This window comes from Tachysurus vachellii, chromosome 11, assembly GCF_030014155.1.
Source record: "Tachysurus vachellii isolate PV-2020 chromosome 11, HZAU_Pvac_v1, whole genome shotgun sequence".
NCBI lineage: Eukaryota > Metazoa > Chordata > Actinopteri > Siluriformes > Bagridae > Tachysurus > Tachysurus vachellii.
The window spans coordinates 19,596,950-19,614,574 of NC_083470.1; the positions used below are offsets into that span (position 1 = coordinate 19,596,950).

At 39.9% G+C, this 17,625-nt stretch overlaps 2 protein-coding genes across 3 annotated transcripts in view; both read left to right on the forward strand.

The window, feature by feature from the left end:
* The first annotated feature begins 3,583 nt into the window (after positions 1 to 3,583).
* ubiad1 (UbiA prenyltransferase domain containing 1) lies at positions 3,584 to 6,616 on the forward strand. The gene is made up of 3 exons (XM_060882177.1): positions 3,584 to 3,795; positions 4,271 to 4,824; positions 5,510 to 6,616. Exons 2-3 carry the CDS (start codon positions 4,287 to 4,289, stop codon positions 5,995 to 5,997), a joined length of 1,026 nt encoding a protein of 341 aa, XP_060738160.1. The 5' UTR covers positions 3,584 to 3,795; positions 4,271 to 4,286; the 3' UTR covers positions 5,998 to 6,616.
* Positions 6,617 to 8,549: 1,933 nt separating this feature from the next.
* mib2 (MIB E3 ubiquitin protein ligase 2) overlaps positions 8,550 to 17,625 on the forward strand; it is a 62,963-nt gene continuing 53,887 nt past the window's right edge. The window contains exon 1 of one of the 2 annotated variants that reach the window (XM_060882237.1): positions 8,550 to 9,090. In XM_060882237.1, coding sequence (XP_060738220.1) covers positions 9,078 to 9,090 — 13 coding nt within the window. In that variant the 5' untranslated portion in view covers positions 8,550 to 9,077. Of the gene's footprint in view, positions 9,091 to 16,556; positions 16,708 to 17,625 lie in introns of those variants that run through there. The other variant, XM_060882238.1, reaches the window with a different exon arrangement.

The following is a 17,625-nucleotide window of genomic DNA, read 5'->3' on the forward strand; positions in this document are numbered from 1 at the left end:
TAACTCTCAAACAATATAGTACTAATCTGTATTGTTACTAAACTTTTTTGGACTTTTTTCTCTTGTGTCATATTATCATCCTTTTTTTTTTTTTTTTTTTTTTTTACCTTTAAAAGTGCAACAGACATTTTTAGAAACGTCTTACTTGTACAAATAACCTGAAAGCAATGTAAAGCATGATAAATCTATAGAGTTTTAATTCGTGGCCTCAGTGTTAGTGCATTAAGTTCCTCAGTAAAGCCATTTGGAAAACTGATTTCCGGTCCAGAGTCATTAGAACTGCATCTGAATATCCCACATATTCTACTACACAGTAGACCAAAAGGAGTGCTATTATATCTGAATTCTCAGTATTCATAAAACGGTAGGTAAGAAATGTTATATGACTTAATAGGTAATCAGTTTAACATCATCTGAGTAAAACTGTTTACTGGGGAAAACAATTCTCGAGGTTATTCTGACATTGTAGGTCACGTGACAATGTCAACATGGCAGATATAATATGTCTGGACTGTACTGATACTTCACCCTATAAAATGCCTGATAGACATCAACCCTCTTTTTCTTTGAAACGATCCCACAGTGAGCTTTTTGCTTATTAAGTTTATAAATCTCATGGCCCCCTGGTGGTTAAGAAACACTAAGCGACCTCTTATGGCGATTACTAAACTGTAATTTAAAGGTTTAAAGGTACATTTTGTTGTAAAAAAAAATAATACATACTACAGGTAAAGGTGGATGTTTAAGGATACCACAAGTGTGACAAAGAAAGCTACAGTTTAGTCCACTGTTTTTTCCGGAGAGTTTCGATTCACAAATACTGATACCATAAGTTTATCTGTTGTCTTGTCTAAACTTTCCAAAGTCTAGTTGGAAAGCATTTACCCATTTTCTCTAGTGTTTATCCTGCACAGAGTCACAGGCAGCCTGGAGTCTATCCCAGGAGACTTAGGACACAAGATGGGGGCAAAAGCTTGGAAGAGGTGCCAACCCATTACAGGGCACCAACACACACACACACACACACACACACACACACACACACACACACCCTCCCCTCTTACTCTTTGAGGTATAACACAAAGATTACAGATTAAACTGCACCACTTAAATTATAAAATTTACTTCCTCTTATCAACATATATATGAACATAGATAGATCTTTTTTTTTTACATTGAGTCTTTTATGTTGAATTTTGTTATACAATAACAATACTATAACCTGGGAATGAGGGTAGACTACGTCAGACCCTATCATATGCTTAGGGGATTATTCGGCCCCGAAGCAATAAGGGTAGCCCCTAACTAAGTGTAATCCAATTAATGCTGAGGTGGATGTCGCTCCCTTACTGGATACCGGATAATTTGGTTTCCATTTCCTGCCGGTGAAGATGATGGTTCATTAGCAAATGGACCATTTGTGGTCATCATAGGCTCATTTGTGGAGACTACTGAAGTTGGAGAATTGTCATCTATTTGATCAGTGACATCAGTGACCTCAGGAAGATGTGTATTGCTGCTAGCTCCACCAAGCAACTGATCAGTATGTCTCCTCCAGGAAAGATTTTCAGCAGTCTTGACCTTATATAACACTGGACCCGTCTGGGCCTCCACAGTAGCTGGAACCCATTTTGGACCCACACACACACACTCATACACCGATTTACACACTACAAACAATTTAGATCTCCGGTGTCCAATCTTATCCAGAAAGATTTGGTTTGGGTGCAGGTTTCAATTCCAACCAAGAGGAAGCCAAAACTGAAACAGGTGGAATCAGCTGCGGCTCCTGCATAGACTGGAATGAAAACCTGCACCACAGAGGCCCTTTGTGGATAAAATTGGACACGACCAATTTAGAGATTCCATTCAGCCAATAACAGATGTCTTTAGTTTCCTCCCCCAGTCCAGAGTTCCAGGAAGAAGCCCCCGAAGCACAAGGATGTACGAATGAATCAATCCCACACCCCCAGAAGTGTGAGGCAAATATACTAATGTCAAAGCCACTTTGTCTGTGGTTTGGATTCAAAAACCGTAGACACAAGTGTGAATCATTTATGTTTTTGCAGCTAGAAACAGTTGTCGTGTCAATATCTTTGCTTCAAGGCGAACCAAACAAAACTACATGATACTACACAAACCTACACATGACTACACATGCTTTTCTTTGTTTCTGTTGAATTAACATTCATAGAATTTTTATTTATTATTACTTTTGTCAGATTAAAGTTTTTTCTGTGACCATTGCGAGTTTTTCTTTCATTGACCGAAGGGTACCAACAATTTTGTCCACGTGTGTATAAGTTTGTTTCTGTTGACATGAGACCCAAATCCTTTTCAGGATATAATATAGAGGGTGTTAGGCACCACCAGAGTGAATTTGGAGAACATTCAATTCAATTTGGTGTGTAATAGAGGGAGGAAACAGATTCTGATAACCTGTAATAGGGCCTTATCAAATTTGGTGACCCTGCTATAAGTTTGTTTCTGTTGATATGAGACCCAAATCTTTTTCATTATATAAAATAGAGGGTATTAGGCATCACCAGAGTGAATATGGAGAACAATAACGAATTCCAGTATTTTATTCAGCACTTTATTACCGAATAACAATAATTCAAATGTTTTCAAATTTGTTTCATTCAAATGTGGAATAATAATAATAATAATAATAATAATAATAATAATAATAATAATAATAATAATAATAATCTTATTGCTGTTATACATTTAATTTATATAATTAATTAATTAATTGTAATTAATATATATATATATAATTAACAGTCTAAAGCATCCGCATCTGACTAAATTTGTTTTAGCCTTAATTAATAAATGACTTTCAGGGTAGTTAAAAAAAAGCAGTCATGAAAATAGAGAATGCAAAAGCATTTGAACAGCTTTGTTTTTTTAAGTACTGTAAATGAGTCTTTAGTTCATGGCGCATGCAGCTGTTTCTTTGCAGCACGACGGCACTATTGTGCACGCGCGTTCAAGGTAACGTGCACGGCGCTTGGTGCGTTCTCGCAAAAAAAGATTTACGCAAGATTTGCATTTACGCTGTTTGCGTAGCGAACTTCTCTAGACGACCTATTTTAAGCTGCATTTTAGCAACAGCGCCCTCTATGGTCACAACATACGATGGGTCACAGATTTCGGTGTAATGCCTGCATTCAAGCCAATGAAAGAATGACAGAAGTGTGTTTATAACAGTATAACTGCATTTTGGAACACAAACATTGTGGTGCCTGATGGAGAAAAAAAAGAAAATGTAGCATTAAGGAGTATAAGGTGATAAGATTGTGTGTGTCACAATCATGCAGTCATGAGAGCATGAGGCCTTGAGCTTATGCTATTTTTGTATCCGGACTGACTTGCTCTTTATTTTTATTTCACTCATCCAAGCAGTTAAAGGTTAAGATTGGCAGGATTTTAATTCAAAATGTTCAAATGAGCAGCACAATGTCTAAACTACCACCTTCCAGAATCGTGGCATTTCATTACTCATTATCTTAAACAGTATAAAGCAAAGGTTTAACCGTGCGGAACTTATAGAACCGGCTTTTTTTGTTTCCCGCCGGAGTGACTTCGCAGTTGTACGCTGGACGAAATGGTGTCCGTCTGTTTGCTGGGTGTTAGCTAAAGCGCTAAGCTAAATACCCTTAGAATTGACACGTAGCTTGTGAGTGTGGCAGGAGTTCGAGCTCTTTGCGTTTCCCGACAGGAAATCCCAGAAAGATGTGTCGACAGGGTGTAAAATAGCGTTTAATCTTCTCTAAGTGAGACAGCGAACAGGTAAACTAGCATATGCTAACTAGTTTAGATGTTGCACTGAACTTCAAACGCGTTCGAGTGTCTTCTAATCCTCTGTAATCTCAGCCTGACTAGCCGTCATTAGCCACAAGCTCGTTAAATAAGTTAATAATAAGATATAAGATATGGTTGGTTTTAAACGACGTGATGTTTAGGGTTAGGATGAAGGACAAATGGGTTTTGTTTGATTCATTATTCTCTACTAATTAGCTACATTGCTAACTAATCCGCTACTTGACCTCGGCTAAACTACGTGTCCGAATGTGTTATGGTCTTGTATTTTTTATTTTTTTTTTTTGAAAAATCAGTGTCCTCTACTCAACTTTCATTACCTGTATTAAAAGGTCTGGCTGATGATGCTGTGTGTATCAGGCATGTTGTATCTAATGAGTGTTTTCTTAGATGAGAAGAAAGCTGAGACCTTTTGCACCCTCTGAGACACGTCTGTTTGTCTTAGGTACACTGAGGAAGCGATGGCAGCTGGCCAGAAGAAAACCAGCGCAGAGACGTACTTGCTGTCCGGCTCCAATGGTCTGAATGGATCAAAAGCACCGGCGCAAAACTGCAATGGCAAGAATTCCCGGCTGGCCAAGATGACCTCAAACGTGCGGCAGAAGTGCGCGGCGTACGTTCTGGCCCTTCGGCCGTGGAGCTTCAGCGCCTCTCTGACGCCCGTGGCTTTAGGAAGTGCCCTGGCCTACAAACTGGAGGGCTCCGTGGACCTCGTCATTCTGCTGGTGTGCGCCATCGCCGTTCTGGTGGTACACGGTGCTGGGAATCTAGTCAACACTTACTACGATTTCTCCAAGGGTATCGATCACAAGAAGAGTGATGACAGGACTCTGGTGGACCGGATCCTGGAGCCGCAGGACGTGGTGATGTTTGGCGCCCTACTTTACTCTGTGGGATGTCTCTGTGCCACGTTGTTGTATTTCCTTTCGACTCTGAAGCTAGAGCATCTAGCACTTATCTATTTTGGAGGGCTGTCCAGTTCTTTTTTGTACACTGGAGGTAAACATGGCAAGAAATGTGCACTTTTAGTTTTACTGTTCCTCCAATTCCTGGTGTTGTAGACATCAAATATTTTGTTTGTTCCATAGCCCAAATTAACACTCAGTAGTCATGTATACAGTTCGGCACAGTTCACTTTGCTCCTACTGCAGAGCTGAGACAGTAGAATGGATGCACTGTTCTTCAGCTAATTTACTTTCATACCACTTATTTACGTTGTCGTCAATAATTGTCTCTGCCTTCAAATATCGGCTTGGAGAGAAATCTAAATATTTTAGATTTATGTTGTGAAAATGTCATGCTTTACCAAAGCATGCGTGACTCCTGAGTCTTACATCCAACTGTAATAAACTCTGCAGTGCTTCCACATTTCCTCCATGGACCACAAAAAAGCTTTAAATTTAAAGAACTGTTATTTAGGGTGAAAATCACTTATTTCATAGACCAGATGTTCAAAACTCGTTGCAGCCATAGACCCATTTAACTGTAAAATAACTGATAAACCGATCAGAAATGATACAAAAGACCTGAAATTAATAAGGTGCCTTATAAATGGATGTTTATTAAATGTCCTCTTTGGGTTTTTTCCCCATATGAACAGAAACAGCCTTTGTATATATTTATATTGCTATTGAATAAATTGAATTCAGGTCACTCATATATTTCTTTCTCTCCTGTTGCGCAGGCATTGGTCTGAAATACGTGGCTCTGGGGGACGTCGTGATCCTGATCACCTTTGGGCCGCTGGCTGTGCTGTTTGCACATGCAGTGCAGGTAGGTCACCTGTCTGTGTTGCCTCTGGTGTATGCCGTGCCACTAGCCTTGCATGCCGAGGCTATCCTGCACAGCAACAACACGCGTGACATGCAGTCAGATCGCAGCGCCGGCATCGTTACGCTCGCCATCCTGGCTGGCCCAGCACTCTCTTACGTCCTCTACAATGTGCTGCTCTTCGCACCCTATGTGGTGTTCTGTGTTCTGGCCACACGGTACACCATCAGTATGGCACTGCCACTGCTCACTCTGCCCATGGCCTTCCCGCTAGAGCGCCAGTTTCGCAGTCAGCACTACATCAAGATCCCACAAAAAACAGCCAAGCTCAACCTGCTTGTGGGACTCTTCTATGTCTTTGGGATCATTCTCTCACCGACAGGGAGCCTGCCAATGTTCTGAAAGAGAGCATTATTTCTTTCTTATTTTTATGTTGCAAAGGAAATTGACTTAATAACTTGTCAATGTTTCTTTTAAATTTTTTTTGTTTTCGAAGGACTGGACTTTGTACATTCTTAATAATTTATAGCTCATTTTTGCCCTCGTCAGTGGAAAGCCCAAAATCATGAAAAACACACAATCAAGCTTAAACTGCTAGTTTGTTGTTCATCAGTTTAGTTTCTGCTTACTGGAAGACGCTAGCTGGAAATGTCAGTATTCTATGAACCGGTGTGTGAACAAGGTGTTTGGATCTGCTTTGTGTAACTTCACTTACAGACACCAGTTTTTTTTCAGGAGTTTGGGGAGTATTTGTGAGGTGCAGGTACTAAACTGACAGATGTCTGAATCCACTCAGTTCCACACAGTGTAGAAATAAACAGGGCCTGATGTACTGTGTTTTAATGCTTTAGCACCCTGACACTGTCGTGCATGTCATGAGCAGCTGGTAAGTCTGAAACTGAAGCTTTCCATCTTTCAAGAAAGGAGAATAAAATGTGATTTTTGAACATCTATAAATAACTGTCTTTGATAAAGATTTGAACATCATCAGGTCTTTAAAAAAATAAATGACATTTTATCATAGATGACTCAGTGATATTTTTTTTTTAAATGAAAGAGGTGTGAACAACATGCTAGTTTTGCACAATTCAAAAGAAAAGCTCTAATTAGAATTATGTTTAAATGAGAAGGTATTTAAAACACTAACTTTTATAGCAATAGCTAGCTAATAGCCTTCTTGCTAACCAGCTAAGCATAAGATGTTTATCTTATCTACACCTTAAAGGTCTCTTGAGTTAGTTACATTTCTAGCTGCATTTTTTCCTTTGGAGCTTAACGTAGTCTATTTGGAGATTTATTCAGTTCATCAGAAAAGCCTTTTATAGCTTCTTGATACACTACATGGACAAAGGTTTGTGAATATCTGACCATCACGCACATTGGCGTATTGAACATTCTATTCCAGATTTATTCAATGATTTGCTGTTCTAATAACCTTCAATGATCTAGGAAAGCTTCCCACTAGATTTTGGTGTGTGGCTGAGAGGATTTGCCCATTCAGCTACAAGAGCATTAGTCAGGTCAGGAACCGACGTGTGTAAAGATGCACTTGGCACCCTGATTCATCCCAGAAGTGTTTGGTGAGGTAAAAGTTTTCGTTTTGACATTATTAAGTAAGACAGGGTTTTACAGCTAAGCTAGTTTTAATATGAGATCCAAAAATCAGACACTGCTTTACTTGGTATTCTAAATATAGCTCAGAAGGACCAATGGAGCCACCATAGCTGTCTTCTCATCTGTGTCCTCTAATGATAGATGCACAATTTTGGACTACTTAAAAGCCTTTATGCAAAATCTTTGTGTGTTTTGGAGAATCTAATACAGCGGACAGCCCCACAAGAGTAACAACTCCGTCAGTTAAAGATCTCAGTTTAAAGATTGTAAAAAGGTGTAATGTAAAATTTTCCCTACACTTTCTACAGACCTCAGCTATCACCCTTTAGACTACAATGTAGGTCTAAAATTATACTCAAACGAAAGAAAGTAATGTGATGTAACGCACGGATATGTTAAGTTGATCGAAAGCCTCTGCTACAGGTTTTTAGCAACTATTGCATTGTATTTCTTAATAAATGCATGTAGTAACCTGTGTTGTGTCGTTTTAAACAGAAGAAGGTGCTGTTTCCTAACAAAGACCGAAATTTACACAATGCCTTCATTGTGAAACCTGCAGACCAGAGAATAAATAATTGACACAATTAATGAATGAATGAATCAATTAAACTCAGTGTTATAGCCAGAAATGATTCCATGAGATAAAGAGAAAATGTTCTGTATTAATTCAGTGCAGTTACATTGTTAAGTGCAATTTGCTCCTGCATTTTTTCTGGTGGATGCCAGAAAGTAACAAAGGAGAAAAAAAAAGGTACAAATTTGTCGTTTCATCAGCTAAGGGCTTCATTTATTATAAAGCAAGCTCACTCTATAATTAAAAACACCTTATAAAACTCTTTTCTTCTCTTGCTGTAAACACTGGTACTTCTCTGATATCCCTAAAATGCATGATCTGAAATGATTACTCCTGATCACTAAACAAAATGTATTGTGTGTGTGTGTGTGTGTGTGTGTGTGTATATATATATATATATATATATATATATATATATATATATATATATATATATAAATAATGTGTGTGTGTTGCCTTTAACTGCAGAGAGCGCACGCGCACCACGTCCAGCAACCTTCACGCGCTGCCATGGCAACAGTGCGTTCACGCTTTTCTGAGTACGGTTAAAAAAAACATTCGAACAAATATTGATCAATGTCAAACGCACGTATAACAGAAAACGTCAAACTCTCCTAAAGACTGAATGAAAACAAACAAACGAAAAAAACTTATACGCGTGAGGAAAAATAAATAAACAAATAAATAAATAAATAAATAAATAAATAAAGACGATTATTGATGGGAAACCGTTCGCGCATGCGCACTAACTCTATTGCAAACGAAAGTAATGAGTGTCAAGGTAAGTGGGTGACGTACAGCCGTCAGCTGCAAAGAGTTCAAACACGACATTCAGCCAAGAAATGGTTTCCCAAAGTGTCCTGGAGACGTTTTTGGTGTCACCCCAAGCCTGTATGGTGCGTGTGGGGCAGCTGTGAGTGCAGGACGACGTGTGTGAGTGTGGGAGTGTCAGGCTGCTGAAGCCCCGTTAGCTTAGCACGACTTCTGTCTACTGACTTCCGTCTCTTCGGCTCCGCTACACACGGACACGGACACGGAGTTTGTCTGGTTTTTTGATGTGTCGTCGCCAGGATGGAGTCGAATTAAAGCCAGAACGAGCTGTGGAGATTTGTGAAGAGCTCACGGATGATATCTGCCGACACAGAGGCTGCTGGCTGCTGCTAGATAAGAGCTGTGTGTGGATGCGGTGACACACACGACCGGTCCGTTATGGTCGTCACTCGCGTTTATCTAAAGCTTTTGGCCTTTAAACACATTCAATAGCTGTGAAGGTGACGTTTTCTCGGCGGTATTAATGCTGTCGACAGGTAAGATAATATGATTTTTATTCCTCTAATCGTTATATTGATGGTGGGCGATGGCTTGGGGGTTTGTGTGTGTGTGTGTGTTTGTGTCTGCTTCATGTATTGTCAATAAATCGTATGGAATACAATGCAGTCCAGAACAACATTGTTCCTTAGTAACAGGTACCTCACGGATATTACTGAAAGGGAAATAAAAGAACAGACCTTTTATTGTTGTTTATTGTTTTTTTTGTTTTTGTGTTTTTTTCTTCTGAATACTATGAATGTAGCTTGCTAGCAGTCTTGTGTTACCATGGTGTTGAATATACAGAACAGATGTAAATACTGTCATCGTTGATCAGCTTCATGTGAATGCATCTTTTAAATAAAAAAAAAAAGCTTTTTGGAATATCTGGTTTTTTTTTTTTAAATGCATATGAAGATCTTGAATGATTGAAAATCTGAAGCCCATGCTTCTTCTAGCATCATGGGTTCAAAACATCATCGGTCCATCCGTCCGTCCGTCCGTCCGTCCGTCCATTTCCTATACCTCTTATCCTTCCCAGGTCATGTGGAACTTTAAACATATCTCACAGGACTCAAATCGTAAGGCGGGGGACTCCTTGAACGGGGTCCATTCCGTCACAGAGCACGATCACGCATAGAGATGCCAGTCAGCCAACAACACATGGCTGGACTATGAAAGGAAACCAGAGTACCCCAAGGAAACACCTGAGGCATGGTGAGAACGTACAAACTACCCGGAGGTGCAAGGCAAACATGCTAACCACCAAGCCACTGTGACCCCCACCGTTCCACCACCATCACCGCCAGTTTAACAATCTTTTATTTTCTGAAAGCATTTGGGAAATATGACCCAGAATGCCTTTGATTTTCAAGATTCCGTTCCTGAACGGTGTCCTCGCTCGTGTCATCTCCTATTCTGGTCCGTCTAATAGATACTCTATGATTTAATTAACTCCGCCTGTTTATTTTTTAACCATGTATTTGAACACTCCGTGTCTGTCAGGTCCTCTTTGCCAGCTGTCAGTTACACTTTATCACAGTGTTTATGGATGTACGATTCTATGAGATTATCTCAGATCAATACTTTAGCATGCGGTATCAGATATCAGGTTTGCGGGCATCGGGGTTCTAAAGCTGCAGAACAAGTCTTGCTTTATCACTTTCTATTATCTAACCACAATCTTTTATGCTCTGAAGATTTGCAGAAATTTAACATATGTGTAAAAAAAAAAGATAGAAAAATTGTGTTTCCTCGTAATTGCTGCATTTTAATCGTAGGCCATGATTAGTTCTTGGACAATCAAGTCAACTTAGCTTGCTTATGCAACTGGGAAACTACTTAAGTGCTGAGAAGATATTGACCTGTGTGTTGTATGTGACAAGTCATGAGAGTGTTTTGTTTGTACAGTAGGGGATTTTGTGGGCCTGCCCGGGTGCGTGTGTGTGTGTGTATGTGTGTGTGTTAGAGAGAGAGAGAGAGAGAGAGAGAGAGAAGATGTCAATGACACTGATGCTGTCTGGTTTCTGACTGGCCAGCTTTGAGATTAAATATAAATGCTGTAGATCATCACAGCCCAAAATTGCTAGTGGTGAAGTTTCTACTGGAACTACATTTAGTGTGGGTTAGGAATGTCTAATAAGAATATAATTAGGACATGTGATGTCCTGTTACCACTTAGGAGTTAATAGTTTTCCTATATCCTCATTATTTTATTTCTCTTACATTACAGTGATTAACCACTGATGACCATTTAACTGTTTATAGTTTAAATCCATTTAATTGACATTAGCAAGACAAGTTCCTTCTTAAGACAGTCATTCAAGTCTCTCAGCAGCCCTTCTTTTATTTTTCCTTTTGGAGCATATTATCTGGAACCCAGAAAGTCCTCTCTCTCTCTCTGTTCTGAAGACTTTACTATGGCGGACAAACCATGAAAGTAGCGACGATTTTATGGCTTCCAAAAATGTTACTGAGATTTGCCTTATAGAAATCTTCACTATGTCAAACATTCATTCATTCATTCATTCATCTTCTACCGCTTATCCGAACTACCTCGGGTCACGGGGAGCCTGTGCCTATCTCAGGCGTCATCGGGCATCAAGGCAGGATGTCAAACATTCAACATTTGTTAAAAGAGGTAGATATAGACCAAATAAATCCTTGTTAATGAGCTTATTACAGATTATTACAGAAATGATCATGTATTATAACAAGCTTATTAATAGCACTATTGTCAGAGCTGCTGTTGGAAAAAAAAACAAAAAAAAAACTAAAACTACATTTACAATGATTTTATCGCTGCCACACGCTGTACTATGAAGTCAACGGTAGGCGTTATTACTATTGGTTGCCATAGTAATAATGTTTATTAAGGGGTGGAACGACTAGCATTCCCCTTGACAACAAATATGTTTTCTTGCAGCTAAAATGAAACACTCTTGATGGAGATTTGGTGTTTATATGTAAAATTCAGCAGTGTTTATCTGCATCATGTCATATACAGACCAAGGAGAAACAGTACGAGCTCTTTGTCACGGATCACACGCACTCTACTGTCCTCTCTCTCAGTGGAAGTCCCTGCTCCAATCGTCTCTCATAGTTGCATAAATATTTGCATGAATTTTTGTCAGCTTTGTCACATCATCGGACAATAGAGAGATAAAGGTTTAAAGAGATTTAAGTTTTCTGTGAATAAACCCAATCCATTAGGCTTGTGAGATGTACAAGATATTTCTGTGTAATATTACACTGCAACAATATCCTGGCATGTTGTTTGTTTATTTGTTTGTTTGTTTGCTTGCTGCACTGTGCCAGTTATTGCTTAGTCACACTGAAACTCCTTCAAGTAGCGACAACAGGAGTAAAGAATGTCAGCCATGTGAACATTAAACAACCAATATGTCAAAGGGTTGTGTCAAAAAAAACATGTGCCACTGCAAGCAAGCAGTTCCTGACCACACAACTAATATTATTCTATTTTACACTCCTGTGCTCTCTGTGGTCTTTTTATTCTTGGCTGTCAGTTGTGGATTAGTATATTGTTTATTTATTTATTTATTTATTTATTTATAATGGTAAATCGTGAGCAGAGAAAAAATCAATATTGCCCAAGCCTGGTATTCACATTTCCCATTTCAGCCGCCCCAACACACACACACACACACACACACACACACACACACACACACACACACACATGTGTACACACACATACTCAACTCTCTTTCACCTTTCACTTTGTGCTCTTAAGGACTTTAGCAGATCCTTGTTCAAAATCTCTTAGCTTTAAAGCCATTTCTTTCTTTTATTATTATTCTCACTGAGCCAATTGAGCACACAACCCAACCCTCCCAGAGTCTCCTCAATATGATTAATACTGTAAGCTCATACAAATACATGCAAGTACTTACGTGTAATCACCAACTTGCAGCAGGAGTTGTACAGTGTAGCGTGCGTGTGTGTGTGTGTGTGTGTGTGTGTGTGTGTGTGGGTGACTGGGGTATGCCAGTACTAGAAATAGCAACGTGTGCAACAGAGCTGTGGGTGCGGGAGCCGTCAGCTGAAAGCTCTGCATTCGCTTCCCCCGTGCCCTCCTGCCTAATCCGTGCTGATAAGGCACACCAAGGACTAAATGGCGACCGTCTGCTTTAGCAGCACACACCAGCTCTTGTAACTTTTTTTATTTATTTTTTAAGTTCTTTGCCTTTTCACACTTGCAGACAGGGGAGGACACTCAGAAAGGCCTTGGTGAGTAAGTGCCGATGATGATTAATATTCCTGATCGTCTTGTCTTCACTAAGTCTGTGCTGTGGTAGTTCTAGTGTGTTAAAGTCGATTGTTAGAAATGCACCCATGTGTAATTTCTAACAGTCATTCTTACTTAAGCAGTTGATTTCTAGCTCGACCAGCTGCCACAGTACCGTTAAGCAATTCTGCATAATATTAAGATTCATAACCAAGAGCAATGGTATGTATCCAGTTTGGTGTTTGTGAGTGTGTGAGTGAGTGTGTGAGTGAGTGTGTGACTGAGTGTGTGTGAGTGAGCGTGTGTGAGTGAGCGTGTGTGAGTGTGTGAGTGAGTGTGTGAGTGAGTGTGTGTGAGACAGTGTGTGTGTGTGTGTGTGTGAGTGTGTGAGTTAGTGTGTGTGAGTGAGTGTGTGTGTGTGTGAGTGTGTGAATGAGCATGTGTGAGTGTGTGTGTGAGTGTGTGAGTGAGCATGTGTGAGTGTGTGAGTGAGCGTGTGTGAGTGAGTGTGTGAGTGAGCGTGTGTGAGAGAGTGTGTGTGAGTGAGTTGGAGTGTGTGAGTGAGTGTGTGTGAGTGTGTGAGTGAGCATGTCTGAGTGTGTGTGAGTGTGTGAGTGAGCATGTGTGAGTGTGTGAGTGAGCATGTGTGAGTGTGTGTGTGAGTGTGTGTGTGAGCATGTGTGAGTGAGCGTGTGTGAGTGAGTGTGTGAGTGAGCGTGTGTGAGAGAGTGTGTGAGTGTGTGTGTTTGTGTGTGTGAGTGAGTGAGTGTGTGTGTGAGTGTGTGAGTGAGTGTGTGTGTTTGTGTGTGAGTGAGTGAGTGTGTGTGTGAGTGTGTGTGTGAGTGAGTGAGTGAGTGTGTGTGTGTGTGAGCGTGTGTGAGCATGTGTTTTGTAAGACACTTTCCGAACAGGCTCATGATTATACTATCGTCACTGACAGTGGTACATCACAGTGGATCTTGTTTGCAGTATGATGAGCAGATAAGTCCTCATTATCTGTACAGGAAAGAGCACATCTTAATCTGACTTACAGGAACATGTTTAAACAAACTGACCTAACATTTCTTCTGGATCTACCTTATGTTTTTTCTGTAGTAGTGTTATGATCCACTACTTATTAAGATATTTTGTTGAACCTAGTTGTATCTGTGTGTGAGAGCAGGTTCATCACAACAGGATTCATCAAGCTTAGTAATGCCTTTGCAAGTGTATTCATAAGATGTTTGAATTACGAATGACGAAAACTGATTATCGACTGATGACTAATCCTAAGTGCAGGTTTACATTCCTTGTCTATCAAAGTAGTTAACCAACAGTTCTTACATCTTGAGTAATACGTTTTGAGACGAAGAACTAACGCTCGGACCAGGTCGCGCTCCATCATACCTACGTATTTTTCATTCCCGTTTAGGTTTGAACGTTTCACCGTATCTGTGTCGGCTTTACTATTTATGGTTCTGTAAACTAGTCTAGAAAAGCTTTTAAATCGCTTTCCCTGAAATTGCAAACCTCAAACTGCCTAAACGATCCAAACAGTAACAGTAAAGGAGGAATATAAAGCAGGCAGGAGGAGGAATATAACCCATTTGTTTACCAGCACATTAGTCCACATATGGACCACAACAGGTGTCTATTATGGCTGTTTTTAATTGTTAGCATACCAGCTGTAGCGATTAGCATCACCTTGTAAACCGTAATGAAGTGACCAACATAAAAGTCAAGGAAGTGGAAAGAATGTGCTTATTTGTTGTGGAAGATATGTTGCAAATAGAATTAGACTCGTATCTGAGGCACTTGTACCCAAAGGCGAAGTTACAAAACAGTCTGGGAATTCATCAGCTGTTTCAGGAAGTGAAGTCATTTCTCCATCGGCTGGCTGAGGAATTCACCTTCAATATGCAACTGAAAGTTTTTCTGTCTGGTCTTCCCCTCCATCATGGACCTTATGTTTATGTAGAAGGAAATCCAGTGAGTTTTAACAAATGGGAAACCAGAGCATGAAAAGTTCTAGCAAGTCTAAAGTCTAAAGCACTAAAAGTTGGAGAATAGTTTTCACATTGAGCATTATAGTAGTACTTCCTTGTAAAATTTGTAAAATCAGACTACTAACCTGACTCTACAACCATCCTGCTATGTTTACTCAGCGCTATCAGTTCTGAATACACTGAACCTTTTCAGACTGGTGATAGATTAGCCTCTACAGTGACTTGCACCGGTCATTGTATTGCTGGTGATTCTGAAGCTCGTGGCCAGAAATGTGTTCATCTCACTATCACCGTGAGCCAGAGTCAGAGCGTGTGAAGCTGAAAGCAGATTGAAATAATCAGTACGGGTTTTCATATGCGCAGGATCGAATCTTTAAAACACCAACACCCAGAAATCACCAGCATCCTAGCCAAAGTGGGCGCTTTACAGAGACAAGACAAAGGGTGGGATGTGGCAGCCTGGTGTTTAAGGTGTAGGTCTTCCAATTGGAAGGTTCTGAGTTTGAATTCCAGGTCCAACAAGCTGCCGCCGCTGGGCCCCTGAGCAAGGCCCTTAACCCGCTATTAGTCAGTTGTGATAAGGGCGTCTGCCAAATGTCGTAAGTGTAACAAAGACAACATCCTTTTCTGCTGGACACCAGACCACATCAGGCTGCCAGGCCACAAACAAGCAGGCCTCAAACTGAGAATTACACAATCCGATCCATCGATCGGACCTCAAACCAAGTCTAAAAAGTGGCAAATGGAACAGGACCCGTGCATTTATGACACTATCAAGTGTAAGACTGAAACCAGACACGATGCGCAAGATGCCGAAGTCTCACACATGTACTTACTGAGCGGTCAAGAGCCTCCGACATGCAGTTCTTTTAAAACAAGTACAAGCATTAAGTGTATACTAATAGTCCTGATCTTTTACCCCAAAAATACGGATTTCCAAAAGGTCTGGCAGGCAAAATCCTTATTGAATATTAAAGTGAAACAAACAACAGATTTCACCAAAATTCAATCATCTAATCACTTTAATACTGCAGTTATAATGAAGTTCACCTCAGCACTGACATCCCTGTTACATCACCTTCATGTAGCAGGCTGATGTTAATACTATGTAAAAGGATCCAGCTCACTTCATTCACTACATCATTCAATCTGATGGTTAAAAAAACTGATTTATTTTCATATAACCTGTACGTACTATTTATTTTTTCTAAAATCTAACCGATCACTTATCACTTTTTTTTTTCTTCAGCGTTTTGTCGTAATACTGTAAGAACCTACATGCCATGAAACAGGCACTGATAGTGACACGGCACTAAAAAGAACAATCTTTTTATTTTCAATAAATCAAACCGGATATACTACGGATATGAGTGAACACGTCGTTCCGGCCATTTTTTGTTGTTGTTGTCACAGAAGTTTGTATACTTCTGCTTACATGACACATGCTGTCTAGTTGCATTTCTCGACACTTTGGATCTATCAGCTAATGATTTCACAGAAGCGATTAGCTTGTTACAGTCTGCCAGTCCTTCTGAACAGTACTGATCTTTAGCTTCTGACTCCGGCATGTAATCTAATTCTGCTGTATACACTAGCTGATCCTTTTCTCTGCCGTAACGGATGTTTTTTAGCACACTGACTTGAGTAGCTTATCGAACGGATTTCTAAATGTTTGCTGTCCCGCTTTCGAGTTCGGTTCAGAAGAGCATCGTGTCGATCTCTGAACAGAGAGCAAAGTTCATCCGCAGCAAACTAAACCGTTATGGTCGATGGAAAGAGCGAGTGAGAGGAGAGCTAAAAGAGACATTAAATATCTCACTGGAAATTAAATCTCAGAAGATGCTCAGAGCAGAGAGGAGGCTCAGATTTCAGCTTCATGTGGTGTAAGTTATTTTCTTTCTCGGCAGTGTAGTAGCTTATTGGTTAGAGTAGTTGTGTAGTTAGTTTTTCTGTTTTTGTTCTTTGCCTGAGTTTGTTGAAACCCGGACAGCCATACTAAAAGTGTGTGATTTTTATGTCACTCTTTTTTTTTCTCTCTCACTGCATGTTTGTCTAAATTTTCACACACACACACACACACACTCAAAAAAAAAAAAAAGAAAAGCGAAAATGATGTTTCTCATTGTTTCCGTAGAGTCGAAGTCATTCTCCTGGTGTGTTGTTTATCCTGGCTGATTATTGATTTCCCCTCTGTAAACTGCAGGTCAACATATGTGTCTAACAAAAAGCCTGTAATATAAACCAGTTCCTGCAGACAATCCGAGGAACCGTGCGCTGTAAGACGGAACTGAATTTCTTTCTAATAGACCTCTGGATTTGGAAGACGTTTAGACTCGGGAGCATCACCCCGCTTTTGATGATTTGGCTGGAAATAAGTTTTGGGTTTTTTTGGACCAAAATCAGCTGTTTATTTAAAAGGCGTTTTCTTTGGTGGGGGGTGGTGTATATGGTGGACTTTTAGGATTTTTAAAAAAAAAATAATAATAACTTGATATGGCCCACTTAGAATATTTCAGATTTTGTCAAAATTGTTTCTCATTTCTTATCCCTCTTTTTTTTGTACACTCGTGTCGCATATAAGCAAAAGGTGGTGCTATTTTTTTCCTATTTCCTGTTTTGTTAACATAATGACGGCGATACTTTACAATTTCCATCACCCCTGGCTCTTACCTCTTAAGTACACCTCTTTGATACTTACACTAATACTTCACACAGTCACACGTGAGGTTAAAACGGTTCCAGGTTGATTTTTATTTTCCCCACCCAGCCGTAATCCCCACTCTAGCTTCAGTTACTGTACT